The following is a 17,331-nucleotide window of genomic DNA, read 5'->3' as shown; positions in this document are numbered from 1 at the left end:
GGCAGTAAACTCCGCAATAATTTTTCGCGTATTTAGTCCTGAAAGGAACTAGCGGTTGTAGCAATGCATCTATAGTCGCCGAAAAGACTAAAACTACTCGCACTATAGGACTAAATGGGCTCGCCCTGCACCACTCCTAGTTCTTATATATGTATTTTTTCATCGAAGTACAACAAACTGAAACTGAAACAAGTTACTTGCAACGTAGTTACTACCGGAGACAGCCACAGTGTCGCTCTGTGGCTGTCTGCGGTAGTATACCGTCTACGTTGCTGGTTTCTATAGCGCAACCACATAGTGTTAATGTACAGAAAGCACAAAACATTGTGATACACGTAAACAGATTTACTGTCGCTCCGGACCAGTCGACCAAAGCTAACAAACAATCCAAAACAGCGACACGATTTCGTCCTCCAACGAGCTCAAAGGGCAAGAAGTCGCTGCCAGACAATGTCCTCATAAATTGGAAGATTTTAAGGGTCCCGCCTGAGAATTTGCCGCCTGCACCGGCAGATTGCAGTCGACCTGGGAAACATTCAACAGACACGCAGTTTTGATGCCGCCGGGTTTCGGGGGCCACCCTCCACGAATGCCGGAAGCCATATGCGCGAAAAAGAAGCGTCGGAAAAGCTATCCAAATAAATACTGGATAGCTGCTCTGAACTGATAACGTTCCTCATCCGGAAAGGTGTAGAAATGTTGATTGTGGCCGTGGCACGATAACAAAGGGCGTTTAGGCAGCAAATGAGACGGAACGTCTAGTGGAAGTACTAGTTGTTGCACAAGCTCTTCTCGTTCAAGTCCCACGACGGTGATTGAACGGAGGGGAACACAAGAGCGTCACCTTTCTTTTCCTTTGAAAGCATCTCTACGCATTGCGCTGAGAATTTATCTCACATCTGCGCATTAACTCTTCCTCGTGCGTGTATGAACTTATATTGAAACAGCACAAAATTTGCTACATATACTCTCAGAGAGAGAGAGAGAAAGAAAGAGTACTTTGGAAGTAACAGCAGTAGTACACCTTCTTCTAGTACAGTCGTGTTCAACCTGAGAACGAAATCTCTGGCACTTCACTTTATAATATAGGTATACTTTTATTATATTTAATATGAAAATAGTCTTTCTCAAAAGCGGAAGAAATACTACATACAACGTTTCGAACACTATACTGGCTCCTGGTGGTTGAATACAGGCAAAAAAAGAAAAAAGAAAATAGTGAGACATCTCGAATGCCGTTCTTATAAGCTTCCACACAACTATGAAGATTGCAATTACTATCCCCTGACCCTTGAATTTACTCCCAGCGCTTCAAATATTCCCGAAAACTCCGCACAAACTTCCGCGCATTTAGTCCCGAAATGGACTATAATGGCTGTGTTAAGGAATTTCAACCCAGGAGGACTGAAACTTGTTTCTTTTTTTCTTCGCGTGTAACAAACCACTACAGCTGAAATGACGAAAAATCCCTCCGATGTAGCTGCAGAAACATAACGAAACGAAACATAAAAATTGCACACCATTGCGATCACTGTACCAACTATGCCAGAAGAGGTGCGTCCGCTCAGCATATGGGAGGACAAGGCTGCTCGATAGTGAACTTCGACAAACAGAAAGTGAATGTTCTCGCAGATAAGACGGGAAAATTAGCACTTTCTTACGTCATACAGGAGAAAGTTAAGTGGTATTTTCACGGCTATAAGTGTACGAGTACATTATGAAGTGTCCCCAAGGTGCCGTTCTTCGCTGAATACAGCTGTACGTACGGCACTGTGCCCTTGTAGGTCCGTCCACAACATTTGTGGAGAGAGAAAGGAAGAAGTTACAATGGAACCGACACGAGGAACGGAAGACGACCTCAAAAACGAGTTTGGCCGAATGCCGAAACATGCGGCCAATTTTTTTCGTATCGTTCCTTTCGGCCAGGGAGAGGCCCGGCCGTACGTCGAAAAATTTCGCCACAGACCTACAGTAGCGGATTATAAATAGATCAACACCACTTTCTCTGTGTCTTTCCTCGCTGAAGAAAAAGTTGAATGTGTTGACGAAGGGCGCGGCGTACCACGACGCAGTTTCATCCCCCGTGACGTGCACGCCTCCCGTACAAGGAGAGAGAGCGACCTTCTCGGCGAACGGTACATATCGCCTGGATCTTCCCTCGTGCAGTTACAGCAAGGAAGAGTCCTGTTCCGACGTCGTTAAACTTCGAGATAAGCTGGGTACTGGGAGTCGGTCCTGCCGTATTTGAACACGCCAACACCCTGTAAAAACACACGGGGGCCTCATCCAGGCCGTCCCCGAAGACGTCCATTCATCTCCCGCGGGATTCGATGGGCTGCCGTGCGTGCCCGAACGTCGGTTGCCCTTGCATTGTGAGGGAAGCAATACCGGCATGTGCCGTTTGTTGATGATTGAGCTGTCTGAATGTTTGCCTTCTGCCCAGAGCTCTTGAGGGCTGGCGAGGCCTCGCGGAGATGCCCTTGTTGTTCGGGTTCACGATGAGCGCGATTCTTTTCAGTTGCACAACGACCTTTCTGAAGTGAAGTGATGTTTGCTTCGTCTTCTCTAAAGGGGAAATCTTACGAGGTTTATGCACCCTGAGAAGGTGGGGAGGGCGATGACATTAAGTAATAAGACCGGTGGCTATGTGCGCGGCTGAAAATAATTGTACCTTTTTTTTTTTAGTTCTGTGTTAGCGCCGCGAAGCAACTGTGGCTGTGAGCGGCGTACAGATGTGGACAGATGGAGAGAGGACAGTGAGGAAGGAGTGGGGGACAGGGGGGGGTTAGTATGCAGCGTCCTGGGCCGACTTCAGGGGGAAATGTGCCGACATTCGTCTGGAAAGTCTTCGGAAAACACAGGAAAAACCTCAGACAGCACCGCCGGTGGTAGGATTCGAACCCACCACCTCGCAGTCTTCAGCACGACCTTGGCTACCACCAACGAGCGAACAAAAAATATAATACAGAACAATATACGGGTATTAAGCCTCGTTTTGATTCAATCTCAGTGCTTGTAATCTGCGTGCCACATGAAGTAATCCAGATACGCAAATTTTAGTCCAAGTGTATAGGCTGACATCTTTACGTGTAAATCTACTCCCATTTATTATTAGGCCGGCGCCAATGTAACAGTTTATGTCGCAGCCGGACTAAATATGATGTTGTTCGGATTAATTCATATGGCACTCGGATGGATTAGAATGTTGACACATGAATTGCTTCGTGCGGCACACAGATTTAAAACTACGCCTATTAGATTAAAATATGCCGGAAAATCTGCAATATGGTAATAAATGGTATAGGACAGGATAGATATGGTAAATAATTTGGAAGAAAAACTAGTTCTTTCCTTCCATTCGCATCATTACGGCTACTTTTATTCCAGGACATCCCGCTCCTGGTACAACAAATAGGTGGCCGCGCCTTCCTCCAGAATAGCTCCGCCTCTTCGCCATCACTCCATTATCTGATGATGGCGGGCGATAAATTTGTTAGATAACGATTCCGGAGCAATGTTTCATTCGGGGCCGCTCCGCGAGGGGCGCTTCAGTATGCAGGCTACGGGCATTTCATTTGGACAACTACAGACGACGTCCTCAAGCTATACTTTGAAGATATATCGCTTTCTAAGTCCTTACACGTGCACGGCATTTATGTCCATTTATGCTGCGTCATTTTCCTATAGCTCTTTGCCCTTTAGTCATCTTTTTTTCTACTTTTGCGTCTAGCTAATACGCTGCTGGTGGTGGTGCTTGTGAAAGGGATCGCCGTTGTCGGCCTCACAGAGGTGGGCAACGTCACGACTGACGCCCTGGGGAAATGTGCGTCCTGGGCAGACTTCTAAGGGAACTGTGCCGACATGTGTGTGAAAGCGTCTGGGGAAAACACAGGAAAAACCACAGACAGCACAGCCGGTACCGGGATTCGAACCCTGGTACCTCCCAGTTTCGACGTGGCATGGCCAGCACTAACTAATACGCTCTATCCTAGCTAACCGTCGTCCCGTCGAATTACATCGTCCTCTTCTTCCCTGATTTGCTGAAAACAGGATGCGTACGCCTTTTTGTGACAGTGGTGTAGCCAAAGGGGGGTTGAAAGGGGGTAGTGCATTTGGGAGAGGGAGACGAGGGTGAAATCTACCTCCCCCATGTGAAGTCCCCATGTAGAACCTCTCCCGAAATATTTTTCTGGCTACGCTAATGCTTAGTTACACATGCCAATCTCCGTTAGCTGTCACAAAAAGGCGTGCTGCCAGCGCTTTCTACAAGTCAGGAGTGATTATACGGTGTCATTTTATGGAATGGATGACCTTCAGCGTGTTACGTGTTAAGTTCTGTTTCAAGAGTGTGGGAGTATGCATACATATGCACCAAATTCCACTTGAACACCACTGCCATCGTAAACGCCGAGGCTTATACCACAATGCGCAACATGCAACGTTACAAGTGGATGGCACATCGCAGGTGCTGTGAATCGCGACACCCACGAGAATAGACAGAACACCTGAGACTCGGAACGTGCCCGCCGGAATAACAAATGGCTGCAAGCGGGCAAAGAGGAACCTGTCGGAGAAGGAGACGAATGAGCAGAATGGAGCACCACAACAGGCATCCCCCCTGCCCTGTATAAGACAAAAGAGAGAGGGGCCGAGCAACGGGGGTGAGAGGTTATGGGTACCGAGTCGAGCCTCGTGAATAGACATTCCGCCCACGCGGAAATACGAGACACGTTTTTTCGTAAAAGTTTGCAACTTGGGCTAAGGTCGCGGCCTCTCTTTTCCCGATGGAGCCAAGGTGCTGGGGAGGGTGACATGTTTATTCCGTGCCCGCTCACACACGGGGAGTGCGCATAGCGGTGTGGGCAGCAGACTTTGGACTGTGAGGCAACACACAACCGTCGGCTGGTGGGAAATATGTTTGGGCGGTGCGTGCTATGGTCCGTTGCTTGTCGTTCCTTATGTAAGGGGGTCACAAGGGAGTTCGAGGGTTTGTGTGTTTTTGTAGGGGGTGTCTGCTTCGTATGGTACGTTTACACGGTGATATCGAGAGTGTTTTAAATTGAGTGCAGGCAACAGGATGCTATTACACAACGGTGTAATTGAGGAAATAATAATTTGTGGCTTTTAGTCGCGAGACAGACTCATGATCATGAACGGCGCTACAGAAGGTGGCTTGTCTATAAAGCAACTTGTACACTGCACGCTTAAAAATGAACTTCACCGCATAGCACGCTCCTAGCCAACCATCATCGCGAATGATAGCGTTATCTGCCGTGATTTGTTGATAACGGGAGGCGTACGCGTTTTTTTGTGGCACTTATGCTGTTCATAATTGTCACAAAAAAGGTGTACACCAGCCGTTTTAGCCAAATCAGAGCTGATAATGCTATCATTCGAGATGATGGTTGACTAAGAGGTTGCTGTGGGGTGAAGCTCGTTCCTAAGAGACCAGCTGGCGTGGCTCAGTGGTTACTGGTTAGCGTGCTGGCCATGTCACGTTCGAGGCTGGGAGGTACCCGGGTTCGAATACCGGTGCCGGATGTGCTGTCTGGGGTTTTTCCTGGGTTTCCTCAGACGCTTTCAGTCATATGTTGGCACAGTTCCCTTAGAAGTCGGCCCAGGACGCATATTCTCCAGGGCGTGAGTCGTGACGTTGCCCACCTCTCTGAGGCCGACAGTGAGGTGGCCGACGGTGAGGCCATCACCACCACCACCTCATTTCTAAGAGTGTGCCTCAAAGTTGATGACGTCCTTTCTGGACCTTGAGAAGGTAGCACTTCAGATTGTATAGCTTCGTGTCGGCGATGCATAAATGTGACACGAAAGATGAAAGGCTGAGAGATGAAAGATGCTGAGGCACATGTCTGCTGGACCACACAGTGTCACGATGTTACAACCGGAATCAGTGGCCGATCTCTACTGAAAGCTGTCCACCGAGTATGTTCCTCCGTAGGCGATATGTCTCCCCACCATCACACACGCCACAGGCTCAAATTGCTGCCGTTGCGTCTTGTAGACGATCGCTCCCTTCCCTCGGTCCATTTGCTTCTGCAGCGTTGTCGTTTATCAAGTGCGCGCCTCCTTTTTCCGGAATGAAGGCCACTAAGCTGCTTCGATCCCCCGCGAGTCTCAGCGGGCCAGGTGACATCTTGATGGATGCAGAGACTCAAGGAACACGTAACTTACGGAATGTCGTCGGTCGGCAGGAATATGCGTGAATGTCGCGCTCCTCCTGGTATGAGACGCGGTTCCGGCTCTTACGTTAATGTAGCGTGTGTGGCTTTTAGTGTGCCACTTAGGCCTAATATTGTTCTGCCCGCGTGCTCCAGAGACCGAAGTAGGTTTAGTTGCGTGATGGGCTCTATCCCTATATGTCTTGCACGGTTTCCTTCTTCTCGTTGTTGCATGACACGGAGCCATCGCAGACAGGCAAGAAAATAAAGAACAGTGGGATGAGTATATGATATGGAAAGACGCGGAAATTGTTATCTCTGCGGTTTATGTTGTCCACGTTTCTCGTCTTTTTTTTGTATGTTAGTGCCGCGAAGCAACTGGGGCTATGAGCGGCGTACAGAGGTGGAGAGACGACAGCAGGAAGGCGTGGGAGACATGGGGATTAGTATGCGTGCTGGACCGCCTTCAGGGGAGCCGTGGAGACATTCGCCTGGAAAGTCTTCGGAAAACCCAGGGAAAACCTCAGACAGCACAGCCAGTGACAGGACTGACAGGCGTGGAAAGCGATCATCCTAATGCCACGGGAGCTGGTTGTCATCCTATTCTATCCTAACCACTATGCCACGGGAGCTGGTGTCCACATTTTCAGAACCTGCTGTTCGGCTTTCAAATTTGTGACTTCAAAGCTGTGATTTTCTGGATGATGCTTCGAATATTACACACTTCTCAATGTCGACGCAGAAACTATATTCCTGGAATCTACCCGCGTGACGTTTTCGGGGAAAGCTTTCCGCTTATAGACTCCCGAAAATGATACCGTAAGCCTTCTATACTACCAGATCGATTAATACCGCGCGAACCAAGTGCGAAATGAAACTGTTACCCGAGCTGCTAATGCCTCTCCCGGAATCCGTTCGTTTCCCCTGAGATGTACGTACGCGACGAGCGCAGGATCGGAAACTGGGCGCAAATCAGTGCGGCGGGAGAAGCCGGCAACCTTTATCAACGCTTCCGAGCTGCCTCTGGTCGTTCAGGTCGGGCACCAGAAGAAACTTTTTATCGGTGTGGGAAAGGAGGTCTAAATGCTCTTCGGACACGTTTGCAGACACAGCTGCGCTCGATGCGGCTTCATGAGGAACGACTTCCAAATAGTGATGCTGCACATAATATACAGAATTTTTGGATTGTTGTATTCTCATCTTACATTTCGGATTGGGAAATTGTACATGTTTCTTTGCAGCACAGACAGCGGCAAGTTTAAAAATAACAGCGTCAGTCAGTTCGTCTTCGAAGTCACGTTCCTCTTTTGACGCTTCCTGTTTTTCTACTTCGCCACCTCCTACCGTCTTTAAAATTTTCTTTTCCCAGTTCAATACAATTTAATTCAACAGCGAAGCGAATAAACGGGAATTCTATAATAAAAAGTACGCGTCGCCTTTGACAGCATAATAACCTTAACGTCACGACTCTTGAGCGACTCTTTATGTCCTCTGACGACTATGACTAGCAAAGATAAGTCGGTTTGCATTCATATTTAGAAGCCGATTGCCAACAACGGTATATCGATCACATACGTTTCCAATGAATGAACGCCCGTGCTGTCTTTTTGTACAAGGGGTACGTCTTTCTTTCAGCATGCAACTGCAACCTCCACGCCAGACGCTGTCGCTTCAACATGGAGTTGTACAAGCTGTCCGGACGCCAAAGTGGTGGAGTCTGTCTCAACTGCCGTCACAACACGGCAGGTCGTCACTGCCATTACTGCAAGGAAGGCTACTACAGAGACCACACCAAGCCAATCACGCACCGAAAGGCTTGCAGGGGTAAGCAGCACTCTTTACAATGCCATGCTCCAGTCTTTCCTACGGGACGTCGTCTGCATGCTTTTCAGCCAATCGCAGCAGACGATTTCAAACAACGGGCTTCATACGGCTACCAGTGGCAATCCATGCGGCTCATGACGGCTCGTCTCTATAGTTACGGCCGCCGAAGGCACGTCGTGATTGGTGGACTAGACCAGGGTTGCGGAGTTGCCACTCCGGAGTTGGAATGATTCCGGAATGATTCCAGATTTATCACAGCTCGGAATGGAATTGGAATGGTATGGCGGAAACTGTCCTACGAATGGAATGAGAATGGAAGTAGGCAGTTTTTCGCAGGAACGGAATTGGAATGGAATGGAATGGAATACAGTGAACCCTCGTTATTATGACCATGGTCGTTCCCGAACATTTTTGTCATAATGCGGAATTGTCATATTAACGGGGGAGATTTGCAGAGGTTCCGCAGCATTGTCCCCCAAGGGTATGGTCATAAAGCGCGTATGTCAGATTATCGGGGGTCATATTAACGAGGGTTCACTGTAGAATGGTCTGGGCGCCCAGGTGGCTACTGGGCTACTCAGTACAGTTACCGGTCCCTTTTCTTTTATTGATGGAATTGACGGAATGGAATTTGGTTGCCAAGCCCATTCCAGGAGTGGGAATTGGCCATACCGTTTCATTCCGAGGAATTGAAAGGAATGAAATTATCACAAAACTCCATTCCTCGGAATGGAATTGGTGACCCCATTCAGCAACCCAGGACTAGACTATACGTCACGGGCTTCGTTCACTCAATAGGTGGCGTTCATACACGATTCGCTTGCTTGTGTCCGTGCTATGAATATCGGTTCCAGCGACTCGTGTATACCAGGGATTCGTAAGTGAGCGAACCCTGTATTGGGTATAGAAAGAAGCTCGTGGAAATCTTCGTGAAGCAGAGGGATAGTGATGAACCATTCATGTCCCCGTTCACACAAGCTGAATATATATAGAAGACGAATGCCGTCGGGATAGCGAAATTGTGGGTCTGACCGTATTCAATGCATACCTCAAAATGGCCGCCACGCACATCACACGGAACAAAAACAAGAAATACATTCGCTTCGTTATGCTAAGTAAGAACATTCTTTTTCTGGGACGTGACAAATGTGAAAGCACGCCGCGATCTAACATATTCACGAAAAAGAAGAGAAAAAGAAAATAAGAACAAAAGCAACGCAACACATATGAGAAGGAAAGGACTGCCTTGGTTGCCAACGAAGCATAATTCGGGAGGCGTACGTCTTCGATAATTTTGGACCCGATATTACAACTTGATATTCTTTCGGCGTTTCACATAACTGCATGCTATTCGGTAATGAAATAAAACGAGCGCGTTACAAAAGGAGAGAGAGAGAAAGAGAGACCTTGCTTCTCCTCATCATTTCCCTCTCCCTTTCCAAGCGCTACCACAGCGCGCGACGTATTCACTTATTCACTTCGCAGAAAGAAAGAAAAAAAAGAAAAGAAATGCATTTATTCCAATCTTGTTCACTCAGCATAACCACATTACGCCTTTGTATATTTTTGGTTCCAGCTTTATATACGCGAGCCTTTCACATTCCACAGCGCATTTACCAGCATGTACCCACCTGGCCATTACCGCTGCCGGGGAGGGAAAGCCCTTATTTTCCGGAACATTTGTGGCGCATCCATTACCGCGACCAGGAGCTGCGGTTCACGGCTCAACAGGCCCTACATTCCACCGTACCCGTATCCCGTTAGGCGACCCTCAATGCTTATCGTAACCGCAGCGCCTTGCATTACGAGGCTTCTTACGTGCCATAAACTTCGCCAAAGGCAGTGATACTCAACTTTCGGAATACTTTCCCCATTGATTTATAGCTGCCTCTCAGGAAAGAAACCCTTTTCCTCTTTTGATTGCGACTTACAATGATTGCGTTTTACGTTCATCGGAAGTAATGACCATGTAAGCGCCCGTGTATATACGAAGGCGACGTCATAATGCGAAATTGAAAATGTCGGTGGCAGTAGCTATGGAGTAGAGCCGACATGAGCCGCATGGGAAGTCACTGGTAGCCACAGAAAGACTGTTTCAAATCATCCGCGGCGATTGGCTGAAGCAGACGACATCACGATTCCACGTAGCCGACAACGGCGAGCCCTCCCACCACCACCACGTAGCGAAGGAATGAGCCTGTGAGGCTCTAGGTGGCGTTGCAATAGTTCGTCGTTTATTATCACAGCGGTCTATCACGTTTTACTTTTACCGTATACAGCCTCAACAACGTTCCGGTTGTCACAATGTGGACAATCCATTTGTCCTGTGAAAGTAGATTGAAACAGAAGCTCCCGACCGGAGGCCTCTGCTTCAATGTAGCGCTTCATAAAACCAGTGTTGGCAACTGTGTAAGCTCAGAGTCCGAAAGTTCCCGCTGTTGGCAAATGACGCCAGTGCACCATCACGTACACTCTTGAAAATTTACTTCACCGCATAGCACGCTCCCTATAGCCAACCATGATCTCGAATGATATCGTTATCTGCCCTGATTTGCTGAAAACGGGAGGCGTACGCCTTTTTTTTGTGATACTTATGCTGTTCATAATTGTCACAAAAAAAGGCGTACGCCTCCAGCTTTGAACAAATCAGGGCAGATAACGATATCATTCCAGATCATGGTTGGCTAGGAGCGCGCTATGCGGTGAAGTTCATTTCGAAGAGTGTACCGTGACGCCCTGCGGACAGGATGAGGTGCCCTCTAATCTTACTAACACAGAGACACGTAGCCAATCCATAGCCACACACTCTTAAAAATGAACTTCGCCGCATACCCAAGCAGCACAATGTACTGAAAGTCGAGTGCAATAGGGGCGAACGATATGTGTGTTATCAATGTTCCTTAGCTTCAAGAGTCTGTTCAAGGTCTTCCACCTACCCGTCCACCCCTATTGCACTCGACTTTCAGTACATTGTGCTGCTTGGGTAGCACGCTCCTAGCCATCCATCCTCTCGAATGATATCGTTATCTTCCCTAATTTGCTGAAAACGGGAGGCGTACGCCTTTTTTGTGACAATTACGAACAGCATAAGTGTCACAAAAAAGACGTACGCCTCCCGTTTTCAGCAAATCAGGGCAGATAACGATATCATTCGAGATAATGGTTGGTTAGGAACGTGCTATGCGGTGAAGTTCCTTTTTAAGAGTGCACACATGCACACACAGAAAAAGACCTGCATTAGCTTCTATTTTCTTTTTTGTCGACGAACAGCTCACAAATAGAGCATATATACACATTCCCGAAATATGTAAAGTTATTTACGAAGCTCGAGCCCCATACATAGCAAATCGTAAACATAGTAGTGCCGGTCATCGAAGCACAAAAATTCCATCAGAACGCAAAGGCTTCTGGGAACAGGAATGTGAACAGGATGCATTTTAAGCTGGCGCGCTACCTTCCCTGCTACATAAAGAGACAGTATTGCACGCACGTTCGGAGGAATGCCACGAAGTCCACGTTCTTCATGAGGCGTCGTGGGAGATTTCGTGGGAAAAGTTTTCGACGCCCTCCTAGATCGACGAAAAGGAAGAAAATCTGCTGATAGATAAATGCCTAAGCGGACAACATATAAATGTTATTACGGGGGGAGGAAAATGCGAGCTATGTTCGCTTGCGATGACTGCAGATTCATTCCCCTTATAGCACATAGAAGACCGCGTGTTTACAATGGCGTGGGCCCAGAAGCCTTATGGACTCGATCACCATTTTGTTTTCTTACGTTGCTGAGGCATTAACATTAATGTATTAACGCTTAGCTGGTTATGCAGTTAGCGGTAAGTGGCATCAAGGGGGGAAAATGTGTCATATCCATAGGAAGAACGCCTTGCGAAGACACACACTCTTAAAAATGAGTTTCACCACATAGCACGCTCCTAGTCAACCATTGCATTGAATGATAGGGTTATCGCTTCTGATTCGAAGAGAGAGGAAGGCATACGCCTTTTTGTGCCAATTATCATGTACCAAAATTGACACAAAAAGGCGTACGCCTTCCTCTCTCTTCGAATGAGAAGCGATCACCCTACCATTAGTAGCAATGGTTGGCGCAGGGTTTGTTTGTTTGATTGATTGATTGATTGGTGTTTTTTGGCGCAAAAGCGACGAAGGCCATAGAGCGCCAAAAACAGTGGGTGGTTGGCGCAAAGTGTGCTATGCGGTGAAGTCATGTTTTTAGAGTGCATGAGGATTATGCTTCCTACCCGTGAGCGCGCTTTACTTCCAAAATGGAGAAACTACAGAACCGGAGAACATGTTCTACCACTGACTACGGGAGACACCACTTTCTACCTCACAGGAGATCATCACTTGACTTCTCGAAAGTGGGCGCTGTGTGCAGAAATTCGTTGCGTTGCGTTCTGGAATAAGCATAGGCAACACTGTACGGAATATTTCAAACAGAGACTGTTCTATTTGGGCGAAATTTGAGAAAGGTACTATGCGCAAAACATGTGCGTAAATAACGTAAGCAGCAATGTTAAGCAGTAATAAGGTCATCAGTTATGTAATCCAAACAATAATTAAGAAGTGACGTCAGGGTGTACTGTGGCAGAACTAAGGGAGGGGGGAAAGAAATAAAAAGAAAAAAAGTGAGAACGAAGACGTTCTAAAATCGATAATGCCCCATAATGCCCATGCCCCACTCCGATTGGTAAAACCCGTTGGGACTCGTTGCGTATCAAACGCACCCATCAACACAGTAGATAAAGACCGGGAAAAAATAAAAGGAAGTTATAAAGCTACCCCCGAGAAATAAATTTTCAATCTTTTTTGATAACGCAACTGAGGGAGCGCTAATACATCTATCTCCCGAAATCTTTATTTGGAGTCCTTCTTGATAAAAAAATAGTTCCTATTTTTTCTAGATTTTAACGAGATCTTAGTCTCCCTTAATCCAAGCAGCACTATGTCCTGAAAGTCGAGTGCAATATGGGGGTGGACGGTATGTGCCTTATCAATGTTCTTTAGTTTCACGAGTCTGTTCAAGGCCTTCCACCACCATTGAACCCGACTTTCAGTACATTGTGCTTTTTTTTTAATTCCGTGTTAGCGCCGCGAAGCAACTGTGACTATGAGCGGCGTACAGATGTGAACAGATGGAGAGAGGACAGTAAGAAAGCGTGGTGGGGTTAGTATGCGTCCTGGGCCGACTTCAGGGGGAACTGTGCCTACATTCGTCAGGAAAGTACATCGTACACTGTGCTGTTTAGGAACTTGGGAGAGCACCAATTGAAGGCCTTTATCGCTTTTAGTATGCTTCACCAAAACAGGCCAGGTTTTAACCTTATTTAAGGCGTTCTCTTTTCTTTGTCTTTTTTTTTATCATTTCTCTTCACGTTTCTTTCCACAAACCCTTTTCATTTCTTTTCTTCTTCTTTTTTTTTTCTTGTTGCATTTCGCTTTCTGGTTTCCGACGCTGCACGCCAAGATGTTTCAGTGCTTCACATGTTCTCGAACCAACCTTCAGCTCTACACAGCGGTAAGCTGTCTACATAACCGTGGATATACGAGAGCCTCATAACATTCAGGGAACGTTCTCCACCTTTCCTTCCACTCAGAATTCGGTTTCTTTCCTCGCTCGGAGGAAGAGGTCCACAATAGATTTCCCTCCCAGAAGAAAACGAAGCCCCGCAGACGGACTCCGAGAGTCCTCCATGGGTCCACGGGAGCATCAATTTGCTTCCAGGGTTCGAGCTTTGTTGGTTCGTTTGTGCGCTCACTGTGGGATAATGGCGTACTAACGAATGCCACGAGCATATCATTTCTCCCGTAATAGGATCCTACAAAGGACACGAAGTTAGTCGTGTGCGGTTAGAATGAACGCGAATGTGTCCTCACGCGAATGTGTCCTCACGCGAAGCCTACACACAGAGTCGAGTGCTTATACTAGACTTGTCCGTATCACAGCGTTGCACTGTGGAGTGTGGACACAATTACCGTGACCAACCCACCGTGGATACGGAGATAATTGCATTTTCCAGACAAAGCTTGAATGTGGTGTACGCCTGAGGCATCGCTTATTGGGTTATCGTTGACGCGACTATCATTGACTAGCGTTGACGCCGATCCGCGTGGTTCGACGTGGGAGGCTTGACGCGTGTATTTTTGGTGGTGGCCGCGTGGCTGTGTCACAATGTACGACATGATTAGGAAGATCGTGAGGATCATGATCAGTAAACTTGTTTGGTTTCGAAAGAAAAAGTTCAGGACTGCGCAATGCTGACACATATGCGCAAAGAAGAGTTCGACCATTACTTGCTGGTCAATGAAGCTTGGAAGACGCTGCATAATGTAAAAAAAAAAACCCGAGACTAGGGAACACGAAGGGACAGACACAACACGAAGTCTCAAGGAAGGAAGGAACAACACGAAGGAAGACGTGTACTTCCAGGTACGACGCAATCCATTTTAATCCAGGATGTGCATTACCCAACTCCTTTCCTTCTCGGTAAATAAACAGATATTTCCAACGCCGATACTACTACTGCAAATACAGAATGTCTTCTTACATAGCACAAATGCGCTCTTATTTCGCCAAGTGTACATGTAGCAATGCGGCGTCACGTCTACATCAAACGCAGAGACTAGCGAACTGCGCCCAGAAACCACAGACACGTGTTTACGGGATGAAATAAATAAAATATTGGGGATTGATGTGTTTCGGAAAACAAATATGGTGTTGAAACGTAGAGTGACGTCAGTATAGACAGAGCCCCGTTCAAAGAGTCCAATGGCTGCCTCTTGCTGGCATTACACGCACAATAATATATGTCCACGCCACATGCAGGCAAAAAAGCATACTTTCTAGCGCTGGACTGGTAAATCATTTGCGACGCAAAAGTACGTACATCGCCGCCGCAGAGACAGACAGACAGCCTGAAAGTTGACGACTTGTACCAGGCGCCTCCACGCATGCGAACACGTCTATCATTAGGTAACGCAAACAGAAGCAACGCGCTTTGCTCTCTATAAACACCTCATACGAGTCAACCCCTACACACATATCCTACAGCTCTACAACGTGTATGCCAGGACTAGACGTACGATCTTTTTCGCCGCCTTTCCCGCTTAAGTTGGCTAGTGAGTGGCAAATTTACAAGAACGCCATGCGGGAACCCGTGCTCTATTTATTTGACTTGCTTCTTTCCTTTTTTTTGCGTTCGGATGGAACCCATTTCTTTTTCGGGACTGGATGTTGCACGTGAGCTGAATTGCTGCAGCGCCCTCTGGCAAAGTCGTCCCTCAAGGGTGCGTAGCATAAACTTACTCGCTGCACGTCACGGTGTGCAGAAGGTTCCAAAAATATTGTCGCTTCTTGCTTTTAAAAGTGGCGGGAAGTAGTTTTTGAGCACGGTGCCACGAAGCGCCTTGTACCGTAGACAGATGTTAGGCTGTCACAGGTCTTCTTGTTCCTGCAGGGCATGCATGAAAGAGTTCGCTTTTATTTGTTATGGCGTGTTTGGAATGGAATGTGCTCTTGGAAACAAAGACTCTACGTCCATCGCGTATTTATTCCCATTTCGAAGGCCTTTAAACGTCTCAACGCTGACGGTACAGACGTTGAGCGGTGGCGGACTTGCTGCAGATCTGCTTCAGGAAATATTTCGATCCGTGTTTCACAACAATAGGATTAATTTCTCACATAAACAATCGCATTCCGAAGCTGTGTTGACGTCGCAGTCACCGGGTGCAGTAGAATGTATGTGTCAGTAATTGTCGTAATAGTCACCTGGAACCAGGTGAATTCGTAGAAGGCGTTCCGTTTGAAAACGTTCTTCTAGGTTAGTTAAAGTTCAAAGGCTTCTAGGTTAGTTATTGTAAACTCTATCAAGTGTCAGATGCCTTTCAGTTAAGGTACGCGGTGAACCGTCTTGTGGTAAAGAAGCATGAAAAGACAGAGAGGGAGGGTGGACATGTTTATTAAGAAGAAAGGCGTTTGGAGGTCGGCTTGCTATTAAAGAAGAAGTTGAAGAGAAAGAAGAAGATGAAGGAGAAGAGGAGAAAAGGAAAAGAAGAAAAGAAAAGAAGAACAAAAACTGAAAAATCACATGCATGGTCACGCAATCACAAGGCGTCCACAAGGTTCGAAGACAGAGAGGAAGTCCATCTTCTATACCGCTAAGCTCCTTTTGTCTTTGTGGCTCCCTTTCGCCCGGTTTCTGAGAACTCCTTGCTCAACGGCATGCCAACAGGTTCCAAACGGAATCTATGCATTACATTTCGCGGTAGTGCTATATCGATCATCACACCGGAAGACATCCAGCCGTGATGCACTATATCGTAGAACTAATAGACGGTATGCATTCCTATACAGTCGATGAAATGTATCATCTGTCTCGCTGCGGTTCGTGCGTGAACGACCGCTGCACAGCCTAAACAGCATTCAGTGCGTCCGCGAAACCGACGCGGGAGGAGTGTAACAGGGTACACAATGCTGGTGTCGACAGCTCACTGTCCCTTTCAGAGCAATGAGAAAAGGGAGCGTGGCTGATCGGCTAGGTAATAACCATTCCTCCCATATTTCACGGATCGGTGCCGCGCGCGCGTCCATGTCGTCTTTGGACGCTGTCGGGGCGGAAACCCGAGCTGCCACCGTAGCCGGCGGCTGGGGTTTACATGTCCAAACGGGAGGAGGTACCATCACTCTTTTGGGTGTCTTTTCCCCCCACTTCCCGATGTGGAGAGAGAGAAAAATAAATATAGTAGGTATTGAAAGAAAAATGCGAGTCCTCAGTTGACGCTTCCGGTTCGTTTGCTCGTCTGCAACACGAAGGATATATCCCTGTTTTGCAGGAGTACTCTATATGAATGTGAAGGCTTTCAGAGGAGAAAATCGTCACGAAAATGGCTACATTGTAACAAAATTGCTTCATATGTTAATCAAAGCACGAATATTTTTTTGCAAATCACCTTATCAGAGCCTGCTCTTCAGAGGTGATAGTGATTTCACAGGTGTACATATGAGCGGGGACGACACGTGTGTTATACGCCAAAACTGGCATGAAAATGAGGAAAAGTACGATAGTAATACGTGTCCATTCTTCGAAGCACCTGAAAATGAAACTCGGAGCGCGGGAAAGACTATATCAGTTCCAAAGTATATGTACCAGATGAAGAGCAAGACGAACGTTCTTTACAATGTGAATCGAGTCTATAGGCTTTGACCGCACTAACCGTCAGCGCTGTTATTACATCAAACCAATTTGTAACACATTATCCACACTCATATTAGTTTTGATAATGTGTTGATTGAGGAAGTTGAAACTTGCCAATCCAC

The 17,331-nt window shown here is 47.1% G+C and overlaps 1 protein-coding gene and 1 long non-coding RNA gene across 2 annotated transcripts in view; one reads left to right on the top strand and one right to left on the bottom strand.

The window, feature by feature from the left end:
- LOC135367015 (netrin-1-like) overlaps positions 1 to 17,331 on the top strand; it is a 78,258-nt gene that overhangs the window by 47,797 nt on the left and 13,130 nt on the right. Inside the window, exon 2 of the mRNA XM_064600063.1 lies at positions 7,809 to 7,997. Coding sequence (XP_064456133.1) covers positions 7,809 to 7,997 — 189 coding nt within the window. The remainder of the gene's footprint in view (positions 1 to 7,808; positions 7,998 to 17,331) is intronic.
- The window catches only part of LOC135367020 (uncharacterized), a 70,550-nt gene that overhangs the window by 45,035 nt on the left and 8,184 nt on the right, over positions 1 to 17,331 (bottom strand). The gene's annotated exons all lie outside the window — the stretch shown is intronic.

The sequence above is a fragment of the Ornithodoros turicata genome, chromosome 8, assembly GCF_037126465.1.
Source record: "Ornithodoros turicata isolate Travis chromosome 8, ASM3712646v1, whole genome shotgun sequence".
Lineage (NCBI taxonomy): Eukaryota > Metazoa > Arthropoda > Arachnida > Ixodida > Argasidae > Ornithodoros > Ornithodoros turicata.
Note: the sequence above shows the minus strand (reverse complement) of the source record. Positions and strands in the feature narration are given on the sequence as shown.